A 12136-nucleotide genomic window follows, 5' to 3' on the forward strand; every position below is an offset into this window, starting at 1 on the left:
TCAGGTCATCTACTCCTATGCCCGCAATTGCACAAACACGTATTTTTACCAAAATATTGTTAAACAATTTCTGCAAGACACTCATGAACAAAAATGGGACCACTCAGACACAATCGAGCTTTGAATTGAACTGAAGTTCCTCCTCCACAGCTCATTTGTTGGAGCTTCAGGTGATGTCAGCATTGCTGAGTGCAGTGAGAAATGAGTACAAGTAACAGATAGCAAGAGGGGACGTTATCATGGAGAGAATACGCCACAAACTGTGGTGCTCCAACAAGCACAAGCCCAATTCACGCGTGTGGTGTCACAGACTGCCGTGGGTATAAATTTACATCTGTAAATGTAACACCAGAAGGTGGGCTGCAATTCAGATGCTCGGTGGTGTTTGATCCCATTCCATTTTCGTGTCTACAAGGGAGTAGTTTACTGTGGGACATGTTGAGCACACAACTAGATGGCCTGACGTGTGGAATTTGAACATTTTTGATATTCTTTGCTACTGTCCAGATTTGGTGACCACCGACACCTACTCTGTCACAAAGTTTATCTCTGCTCTCTGTGAAAACAAGATTTCACTTTTTTTTCCCTCAGCCCATCACTACAAACCACGTGGGATAAGTAACAAAAAAATGATTTTTGGGTGAAGTATTCATGTTGGCTTTGAAGTGTCTGTGCAAAATAAGTATTCTTATTTTATTACAAAATTTTCTTTGATTTCCCTCCCGCAGTATTTTTTAAAAAGATACATTTTCACATTTTGCAGGTCTCCTGTGCCACTTCATCATCTGTTAATGCCTCGCGTCAAGCCCCTGTAGCCCCCTTAATCGTCGAGCTGACAAAGACTGGCCACGCCTCTGTTTGTCCAGTGCTTCTGCGGCTTGTCTGACGGGAGCTCGATGGACAGCACATAGTTGGTGGAGTGCCCGGTGGTCGAGAGAGTTCCTCTGCGGGCACTCGTTTTGTACACCGGACAAAAGTAGACATTTTCGTGTAAAAACTTGCTGCTCTCTCCTGGCTTTAGCCAGATAATGGGAAGGGGGTCGTACAGGATTTTTGGGAGAGACTCGTCAATGACCATTTTCTGGCGGTCCCATCTGGCACCTTCTAAGAAGAGTCCTTTGATATAAGCACCATCTTCTGGTTTCGTCTGCATTTCGCTTTCTTGAGACATAACCTAAACGATGCAAGGAAGGGTTCAAATAAAAAAGAAAGAAACATGTCAGAAAGGATCATTTAAAGAAAATGTTAAACTACTGATGTGGCTCTCTGTTCATGCAGGAAGATTTTCATGTTTTTTTCATCCTTTACATGATTTACACGTTCAAAAGCTTCAAGCAGCAGCGATCCATCAGGCCTTACCTGCGAAGGGCTATGGTAGAAGTAGGGTGTTGTACTGTGTTAGCCATTATGGATGTATAGGGAAGTCAAGTAAAATGACACCTTCTATTGGCTAACTGAAAAGATTACAATATGCAAGCTTTCAAGGCAACTCCGGCCCCTTCTTCAATGCAGATTGGTGGTCTTTGTCATTAGTCTTGAATCTGAAGGCATGCAGTGCCCTCTGTTGGTCGATCAGAGAATTAGCATGGCAGCTCTTTTTACTTTCTCATATACAAAGTATTGGGCAAGTATTGTAATCGTCTAAAAATTCGATGTTGAGATTTTGAGGAATCTTGATATTTTTCACCTCACGGATACAGATTTAATTTCTCGTAGGGAAAGTATTGTAATCTTCCAAAAATTTGATGTTGAGATTTTGAGGAATCTTGATGTTTTAGACCTCACGGAGTCCAATTTACTTTCTCGGAAGGAAAGTATTGCAATCGTCTGAAAATTCGATGTTGAGATTTTGAGGAATCTTGATATTTTAGACCTCACGGAGTCCGATTTACTTTCTCGGAAGGAAAGTATTGTAATCGTCTAAAAATTCGATGTTGAGATTTTGAGGAATCTTGATATTTTAGACCTCACGGAAACAGATTTACTTTCTTGTAGGGAAAGTATTGCAATCGTCTAAAAATTTAATGTTGAGATTTTGAGGAATCTTGATATTTTAGACCTCATGGAGTCAGATTTACTTTCTCATAGGGAAAGTATTGTAATCGTCTAAAAATTCGATGTTGAGATTTTGAGGAATCTTGATATTTTAGACCTCACGGAGTCAGATTTACTTTCTTGTAGGGAAAGTATTGTAATCGTCCAAAAACTCGTTGTTCAGATCTTGATGAATCGTGATGTTTTAGACCTCACGGAGAACGATTTACTTTCTCGTAGGGAAGTGTTGTAATCGTCTAAAAATCCAGTTTTCAGATTTTGATAAATGTTAACGTTTTAGGCCTCCCTGAGTCTGAATATACCATTTTTGGAATTGTGTGTGTTTGTGTGTGTGTGTAAACACAATAACTTGAGTACGCTTTGAATTAGGTCAACCAAATTTTGCATACAAATGTTAGGCACAAATTGTAGATTTTGATCAACTTTTGGGCTATTTCCATTAACCGGAAGTGGTACTTTACCTTTAATTCATGCAGCTGCAGAGTCTGATTTATTCAACTTTACTTTTACAATAATTGTTCAATATATTACTGATTTGATTTGTTTGTTGATGGTTCTTTAATGTACATAATCTCTTTATATAATACGCTACCATGGCTGTCCGTTTGTCTGTCCAGGATTTTAAATCAGTTGTAGCTCGCAAACCGTGTGACCTATTGACCTGAAATTTGGTACACATATACTACGTGACGTCTACTATGCACTTTCGAGGTGATGATTGACCTCCAAGTTTATTCCTCTTTTTATTTTTATTTTATTTTATTGTAGAATCAACTCTCTGCAGCAACCAGCCGGGTGACGCATGTGTACGGGTGCCGTTCTCATCCCTACCACCTTCACCATCACTTCCCCTACCTCATTATGTTTTAAATCAATCTTGAGGCAGGTTTAATTTTTCCATTAAGCTGGCAGTAAAAGTCTTCAAGAAAACGTAGTAAGGTAACTACAGCAAACACTGACGTAATCAGTTTTAACGTGAAAAGATGCCGACGAAAGAAGAGAAGAAGCGGGCCGCTAGGGTGCAGAAGAGAAGAGCCGCTCAGGAAGCAGCAAACACATCACCTCTGAGCAAACGAATGCTAAACGTACAGAGAAAGAGGATGAAAACTAGGAATGGTCAAGTCAAGTGTATAGCGTGCAGTGCGCCGTTACTGGTATAAAAATATAATCCTTGTCTTGAGGAGTAATATCCATCCCCATATGAGTATATGAGAAAGTCAAGGGGAGACCAATCCCGATTTCCCCAACCCAGTTTCTTGTGCCAAACTGAACAATTCATTAACGACTCTTTTATGAATGTCTCTGTCCTTGTAAAAGTAAGGAAGACAGAAGCGGTGAGTGGAGATCACCAGAAGATTAAGTAACAAGCGAATATCGAAGCCACAGGTGTCAAACTCCAGTCCTGGAGGGTCGCAGTGGCTGCAGGTTTTCATTCTAACCATCTTCTTCATTAGTGACCAGTTTTTGCTGCTAATTAACCGCTTTTGCCTTAGTTTTAAGCATGAATCAGGCCCCTTAGTTGTCTATTTTTCATTAATTAGCAGCCAAACAATAATGAGACACAAAACAAGCTGTCACATGACCAGCTGTGCCAATCACACAATTTCTGAAAATAAAGGTGATGGTCACGGTAAGGTCGAACTCTCAGGTCACCAAAACATTTTGATGATGTTCTTAGAAAAAACAGAAAAATCAACAGTTTTGGAAATGTCTGCTGTGGCAGAATGAGAGCAGCAACAAGCCATGGAATTAAATAACTGGTTTAATTAACAGCAAGAATCAGCTTCTCATTAAGAGACTAGGTGGAGTTAAATTGGTTGGAGTTTGAAATCTCAGTTTAGCTGGTCATCTGTTGGCTTGTTTCACATCTCGTTTCTGTTTGGCTGCCATTTAATGAAGAAACGAATAAATTCAGAGGACTGAATCCTGAAAAAACAGAGCTATTAAACTGAAAGGGAAAGAATTTAATTAGCAGTGAAAACTGGTCACTGATTAGGAAAAGGGTTAGAATGAAAACCTGCAGCCACTGCGGCCCTCCAGGCCTGGAGTTCGACACCCCTGATCTAAGCGATGTCTCCAGGCAGCGGAGGAGTCTCAAAATGTGACCGAGAAAGTAGAAAAAAGCGCGCCGTATCACAGTGTGAGAATGGACCAGACATAGACAATGGGGTTCAGGCCCACTCGTCCTGCATCTACTGACAGTGCACACCAAAAAAACAAACTATATAATTTAATTTGAGCATCTTAATTATGAATATTAAATGTGAGTGCAAACGCTTTGAAAATGACAATTTTCAAACAGAAGTAGTTTTAGCCTACAATAAGTTCTTAATTTCCAAATTAATTTGAGTGACATTGTGTCCTGATTACAAATATTAAATTTAAGTATTCAGGCTTCCTTTTTTTTTTTTTTTAATCAGACCAATGGTAAATTGCTCACAATATATTAACTCTTTGAGGACTGAATATTTTTTGCAGGCAACTCACTTTTCTGAAAAGCACACAAAGGTTTCACATGTAAATGACGTAAAACGTCTGTTGCTGTGGCTGCTATCGGCGCCTGTTCAGGGTCTCTGGTGACTGTGTAGGGGCAGCTCGATGGCCGGTAGGAATGTGTGTTGGGCTGGCCGTCTTCGTATGGCAGTGCAACGCAATCTGACTTGTACCTCTTGTCATCGTAAGTGGCGGTCCTCCCAGGTGAACGTGGCCGTAGGCGCATCAGCTACACAGGTGTGTACAGCACCACGATCAGCTGAAGCCGGTACCTCAATCTCCACCTCCAGATCACTTGCCTGAAAATCGGAGTCCTACAAGTCCGAGTCAGATTTGGCAATAATAAGCAAAACGTCGTCCACAGAGTATTTTGCTTTGTTCGTTCGCTTTGGTCTCTCGCCAGATGTCGATGCCATTTTAGTGGTCGTTCGTGCTTTGCTACTCACACATGCACAATCGAGGTAAAATCAATGAAGCTAATTTTCCTTCTAGTAAAGAGAGTTGAACTAAAACATAACAGCAAGTTTTACGGCTCATTACTGTCCTCTACCCCTGAATTTTAACAACAGTCGACATCTGCTCCGAAAGAGTTAAATATGTGCGCTTTATAACTGACGCCATGGTATCCATATGACAACTATTGTAGTGTCCTCCTTGGCATCAAACTTAATGGCACGCCGAGGTCACAGCATAGATAGATATATAGATAGATAGATACTTTATTAATCCCAATGGGAAATTCACATTCTCCAGCAGCAGCATAATGATACAATAAATAATATTAGATTAAAGAATGATAATAATGCAGGTGAAAAACAGACAATAACTTTGTATAATGTTAAATGTTAACGTTTACCCCCCCGGGTGGAATTGAAGAGTTGCATAGTTTGGGGGAGGAATGATCTCCTCAATCTGTCAGTGGAGCAGGACGGTGACAGCAGTCTGTCGGTGAAGCTGCTCCTCTGTCTGGAGATGATACTATTAAGTGGATGCAGTGGATTCTCCATAATTGATAGGAGCCTGCTGAACACCCTTCGCTCTGCCACAGATGTTAAACTGTCCAGCTCCATGCCAACAATAGAGCCTGCCTTCCTCACCAGTTTGTCCAGGCGTGAGGCGTCTTTCCTCTTAATGCTGCCTCCCCAGCACACCACGGTGTAGAAGAGGGCGCTCGCCACAACCGTCTGATAGAACATCTGCAGCATCTTATTGCAGATGTTGAAGGACGCCAGCCTTCTAAGGAAGTATAGTCGGCTCTGTCCTTTCTTGCACAGCGCATCAGTATTGGCAGTCCAGTCTAATTGGAATTCTAATTCTAATCCATGCCGAGTGTTACTTCATCTCTGACAGAGAATTCAGTCTGTTTGGTCTCGAGCAGAGGAGACAATGTGGGGACCTACTCCAGGTCTTCAAAATCCTCAAAGGCATCGACAGAGTAGGTTCAGACAAATTCTGTCAAGTAAACAGTGAATCGCGTGCTCAAGGGGACGATGGGAATATGCATTTAGGTCTGAAGCCGGGGAGCAGTTGCAGGGAGTCGGGAGCAAACCACCGAGACGTGGAGTTGAAGCAGAGACCTTTATGAAGGCTCTGCAGGGGCCACTTGCTAATATTCCTAAAGTCCTGTTTTCATTTTGTCATTTTGAGTGTTGTTTGATGAGGGGAAAAAAATGAACTGAAATGAATTCAGCACAAAGCTGCCACATAACAAAAAAGCGTAGAAGAGTGGAGGAGTCTGAAGACTTTGCGAATGCTCAGCAGGTTAGTTGGGGATGAAGGCGGGCAGCGCTCTGCGCCAGTCCCCACTGAAGAACGCCTTACTGTTCATTCTTTTAGTACACGGGCCTAGCTGCATAAGATGGCGCTTCTTTGTTCCTGTTTTTATTTTGGGGTTTGTCCGTTTCTTCACCTTAGCGATAGCACTGTGTGTGTGTTTAATTGTACGTGTAATGACTTACCTCAAATTCAAAGCCTATATGGTCGATCGGGATTGTGTATTTCCTAGCAAAATTTTGGGATACTCCAGTAAGGAAAGACTGAGTGAAGTAAAATCCTGATATCCAGAATACATTGGGAGGTCCGTTGTCAATCCAGTCCTGCATGGAATAATTGAAAAGAAAAAAAAAGATCAACATCCCATAATGTACAGGACACAGGCTTGGGTGAGTAAATGATTTAATTGTTCAGCTGACGCTCTTATCATCAGTGTCTAATAATTTAGCAAGTTACATTTTCTGTATTGGGCGGCACGGTGGCGCGGTGGGTAGCACTGCTGCCTTGCAGTTAGGAGACCCGGGTTCACTTCCCAGGTCCTCCCTGCGTGGAGTTTGCATGTTCTCCCCGTGTCCGCGTGGGTTTCCTCCCACAGTCCAAAGACATGCAGGTGAGATGCATTGGCGATCCTAAATTGTCCCTAGTGTGTGCTTGGTGTGGGTGTGTGCCCTGCGGTGGGATGGCACCCTGCCAGAGGTTTGTTTTGTGCCTTGCACCCTGTGCTGGCTGGGCCTGTGTCCCTGTGTTGGGATATAGTGGGTTGGAAAATGACTGACTGACTATATACTGTAGCAGACAGATACATCACTGAAAAAGACATTATGTAGGAACATCTCAGGGATGATCAATAGAATGGGCTGCACCCACGCCAGACTTCAGAGTGAAGTGTCCGAACACTTGTGTCAGCGGCATATTCCAGTTTTTTGTTTTGTCATTCTGAGGTACCGAGTGTTGGTTGATGAGGGGGAAAAAAATTAAACTTTTTTTTAGCACAAGGCTGCAACATAACAAAATGGGACATAAGTGACATTATGTGACAGTCTGAGATCTGAAAGGCACTAAATACACGGATAGTTGGCTAGCTAGATATGGAAGACACCACATTTAGATTGTGTGTGTGTGTGTGTCCTGCGGTGGGCTATCGCCCTGCCCAGGGTTTGTTTCCTGCCTTGCACCCTGTGCTGGCTGGGATTGGCTCCCGTGACCCTGTAGTTAGGATATAGCGGGTTGGATAATAGATGGATGGATTTTCTGTATTTCTGTGTTGTCAGTGGAGATTAGTGGTGGGGCGGCACTAAAATGTTCACTTTAGTATCGATACCAGCTGTTGCACCCCATTACTGGTACCAAGTCAGCTCTGAAGCAAATAACAGACCACTCCAAAACCCCCCAACTTAACTCCAGCCTGCTTGGTGTGCGGCCCGATTGCACTGACCTACACACTGCTTCTCTCTTCAGACCCCAATCTTGTCCATGCAGTAAGGGGGGTAAATGGACGTTTTTCCACAAATGCAATAAAACGAGTGTTGAGAGAGGGGCCGAAGACGTTTACTTCCAGTACCGAACATGCTGGTACCACACCGTTTTTAAAATTTGTGTTTTTCGGTATTCCCCTCGTACTGGTATACTTCACAACCCAATCGCAGACCACTGAAGTGATTGGGTCTTGTAATTCTATACAGTGAATGCTATTCTGTAGTCCATTTACCTGCTAGTTAAAGTCGGTAAGGGTCTTCATTTAAAGTAAAGCACATGGCTGACATTACCTGAAGAACATGTAGGCGTGCAAGGAGATCGGTGATATAGCTGCCCAGGGGCTTCAGGGAAGGGTAGGACTTTGAGGCCCACATGGCCGGCACCTTGCCGATAAGCATGCTGCTGAAGACATTCTCCAGTTCGGCAGACATGAGCACTTGACCCTTGAGGGCTTTGCGTATGTTGATCAGACTGCTGCGGACCACCTGTGTGAGCCTGCAAAAGACAACAAAGCTTTGTTTTTTCTGTAGTCTGTCTGCTCACCTGATGACACAGAGTTCTGCTTGGACTTAGCAAATATAAAAGAGAAACAGTCTAAGATAAAAGGCGTCACATACCATAACTGGACACGGGCATTGGTGGTCCTGAAGTCGTTCTGCTGCAAGGCTCCTAATGGTGTTAAAGTGAAGTGGGTGGGGGGGGGGGTGGGGACTCCAGCTGACACAAAGTGGCCCCCGAGCCCCACCATGGGTGTCTTTAGTACAGGGTGATGAGGAGCCAAGAGCAAAGCAGCCATCAGGCCACCCCTGGAGCTGGTCATGTTGAGTCACTGCAGGCCCGTTTTAGTTGTGACTACCATACTAGATCTGAAGGGGCAGGGCTGGGATCTGAACCCGGGTGTGAGCACATATGGGGGACCAGAAGCACAGCGGAGGGCCAGCTTGGCCTGGAAAAGGCCATCTACTACAAGGATTCAGATGATGGATGGATGGATAGATAGATATGAAGGTGCTATACAGCATCTTCAGAAAGTCTTCAGCCCCCTTCACTGTTACTTGTTAGTTATCCTTGTGTTAAAATCATTTCAATTCATTTTCTCCCTCATCAAGAATCACTCGGTACCCCTAAATGACAACATGAAAGCAGAACTTCTGCAGATTTATTCAAATTAAAACACTGAAATATCCCCACATTGACAATGCCAAGCATTCAGAGCGTTTACTCAGTACTTTGGCAGCCATTCCAGCCTGGGGTCTTCTCGAGTCTGACACGACAAGCTTGACACACCTGAATGTAGAGATTTTTCTTCCATTTTCCTCTGCAGATCCTCTCAATGTTGGTCAGGTTGGATGGAGACCCTCAGTGGACAGCTATTGTTAGGTCTTCTCAGAGATGTTTGTGTTCCAGGTCCAGGCGCTGGCCAGGCCACACAAGGACACGCTGGTGTAAGCCACTCTGTTGTTGGAAGGTGGACCTTTGGGCCAGTCTGGGGGGTCCAGAGTGCCCTGAGCAGCTTTTCATTCAGGGTATCTCTGGACTTTGACCCATTCAGCTTTCCCTCAAACCTGGGTAGTCTCCCAGACCTTCATGCTTCACTGTCAAAATGGTACTCCGCAGGTGATGAGTGGTGCCTCGTCCCTCCAAACATGGCGCTTAGAATTGCAGCCAAACAGTCCAATGTTGGTCTTATCACACCAGAGAATTTTGTTTTTCATAGTCTGCAAGTCCTTTAGGTGCCCAAGAGGGGTGTCATGTGTCTGTTACAGAACCTGACAGGCCTAGATTAGTGGAGTGTTCTTTCTGGAAGTTTCTCCCATTTCCATTCAAGTTCTCTGGAGCTCCGCCCTAGTGACCATAGGTTTTTTGGTCACCTCTCTTACCAAAGCCCCCCCCCCCCACAATTGCTCAATTTGGCCGGGCAGCCAGCACCAGGAACAGTCACGACTGTCCCAAACATCTTCCATTTAGGAATCGTGGAGGTCACTGAGCTTTTGAGGGTTGGGGGGGGAGGGGTCCAGTGCTGCAGGATTTGTTTTGTAGTCTTCCCCAGCTCTGTGCCTCGGACCTTCTACAGGCAGGTGTGTGCCTTATCTAATCAGTCCAGTCAGACTGGCCACCAGACAAGGTGTAGGAACATCTCAGGGATGATCAATAGAATGGGCTGCACCCACGGCAGACTTCAGAGTGAAGGGTCCGAACACTTGTGTGTCAGCGGCATATTCCAGTTTTTTGTTTTGTCATTCTGAGGCACCGAGTGTTGGTTGATGAGGGGGAAAAAATTAAACTTTTTTTTAGCACAAGGCTGCAACATAACAAAATGGGACATAAGTGAACGGGTCTGAAGACCTTCTAAATCCACTGTAGGTGTTGGGCACCATATAACAGTTACCTGTGAATGTCACTAAATGGTAGCTGCATGGATGGCACCATATAGCAGATATATGAAAGGTAGTCAGGCAGTGTACAGGATACGGGTATAGATGAAAAGCACTGAATAGTAGACAGACCGTATATGAAAGGCACTATATAACAGAAATAAGTGACAGGCACTTTTTAAGACAGATAAATGTGATGGGCACTATTTAAAACAAATATCTAGATAAATATCTAGCACCTTAATGTGACGGACACTATTTAGACCAGATATCTAGATAAATATATAGCGCCTTAATGTGACAGGCACTATTTAAAACATGTCTACATAAAGATATAGTGCCATAATGTGACGGGCACTATTTAGAGCAGATATCTAGATAAATATATAGCGCCTTAATGTGCTGGGCACTATTTAAAACATATTTAGCTAATATATAGTGCCTTAATGAGCTAGGCACTATTTAAAACATATCTAGATAAAGATATAGTGCCTTAATGTGATGGGCACTATTTAAAACAGAGATCTAGATAAATGTATAGCGCCTTTCCTCTGTATCTTCTCCACCTCCCCTGACCCTGTGCCATACCTGTTGAAGCGGATGAGCTCCTGCCTCAGGACGGTGTTCATGGATTCCTCGTAGATGACAGGGTACTTTTTCATCACCGTCTCCAGGTCAAAGTCCGGGGGCAGCTTTGATAAAATATCTGATGCCAGCTCTTCAACAGTTTCCTGAGGTAGATGATAAAATAAAAAGAAAAATTAAAACAAATATCCATTGATTTTATCATATTGTTGATCAAGCTGCCCTGTGGGACATCCTGAGATTTCGCTGGATCCCCCCAAAGTTGCTGGATATCATGGCCGGCCTGTACTCTGGTACTGTGAGTGCTGTGCAGAGTGGAGGAGAACCTCTGCATTTTTCCCAGTTGATTCTGGGGGTCCATCAGCTGTGTGTTCTGCTCCTACTGTGTTCAGTGCTTGTATGGACTGGGTGTTGGGCAGGTCGTGGGGTCCAGTGGCTCTGGGGCATCGGTTGGTGAAGAAAGATTCGCTGATCTTGACTTTGCTGACGATGCTGTGATCTTCGCGGAGTCAATGGAGGCTCTGAGTGAGGGGTCTGAGGGTCTGGGCTTGCGAGTGTCCTGATAAAAACCAACATCAGGACTTTAATGACCTCTTGGGCATGGCCATCAGCAGTGTGTCTGTCTGAGGAGAGAGTGTCGACATTCCTATCCAGTGACATTCCTGTCTCCGGTGACTTGTCCTATGAAGTCAGTAGACGGATTTAGAGAGCGGGGGGGTTGGTCATGAAGTCACTAGAAAGGGGTGTGTGGTTCCCCCGATATCTCTGCAAAAGGACGAAGGTCCAAGTCTTTAGAGTCCTGGGGCTTCCATTTTGTGAGACATGGACGCTATGCAGTGACCTGAGACTCTACGGAGAGTCCTTGGGTCCCGCTGGTTTCACTTTGTGTTGCTCATGGAGTCCCGAATGAGGCACATGACCTGCATTGAGAGGGAGCATCAGTTACGGCACAGCCAGCCTCATTGTTGAGGACCTGAGTGGCTGGACCAGGCCAAGGGGATGCCCACGTCACACCTGGCTGCGGCAGATAGATGGGTTATTTCCGGGGGTGGGATTGGACCACGTGTCTGCCTGAGGGGGGATCTTAAGCTGTTTCATCGTATGGTGGATGCAGCAACACACTGTACCAGTGCATGTTCCCTGACCTGATTTGATCATGTGTGTATTATTCCAGTTTGGGACAGTGTCAGAAGTACATAGAGAGCAGAAACCTTCACTGCAGAGGGTATCACGGGGTCCACTCTCACTTTAACACAGTGGGCCCATTAACAAGATATGGCTGGGCAAAGAAACCCAGAGAGAGAGCATGCCAATTTACACCAAAACTGGGAATCAAATGGGGCTACAGCGCTACCTGCTGTGTCACCGTGCCTCCCTGG

General features: G+C 44.4%; 1 protein-coding gene across 1 annotated transcript in view; it reads right to left on the reverse strand.

Annotated features, from left to right (window-relative positions):
* Positions 1 to 582: 582 nt before the first annotated feature.
* Positions 583 to 12136, reverse strand: part of dnah3 (dynein axonemal heavy chain 3) — a 287745-nt gene continuing 276191 nt past the window's right edge. Inside the window, exons 58-61 of the mRNA XM_051933798.1 lie at positions 10761 to 10903; positions 8088 to 8292; positions 6507 to 6644; positions 583 to 1174 (exon numbers count right to left, since the gene is read on the reverse strand). Coding sequence (XP_051789758.1) covers positions 821 to 1174; positions 6507 to 6644; positions 8088 to 8292; positions 10761 to 10903 — 840 coding nt within the window. The 3' untranslated portion in view covers positions 583 to 820. The remainder of the gene's footprint in view (positions 1175 to 6506; positions 6645 to 8087; positions 8293 to 10760; positions 10904 to 12136) is intronic.

The sequence above is a fragment of the Erpetoichthys calabaricus genome, chromosome 11, assembly GCF_900747795.2.
Source record: "Erpetoichthys calabaricus chromosome 11, fErpCal1.3, whole genome shotgun sequence".
NCBI classification, from domain to species: domain Eukaryota; kingdom Metazoa; phylum Chordata; class Cladistia; order Polypteriformes; family Polypteridae; genus Erpetoichthys; species Erpetoichthys calabaricus.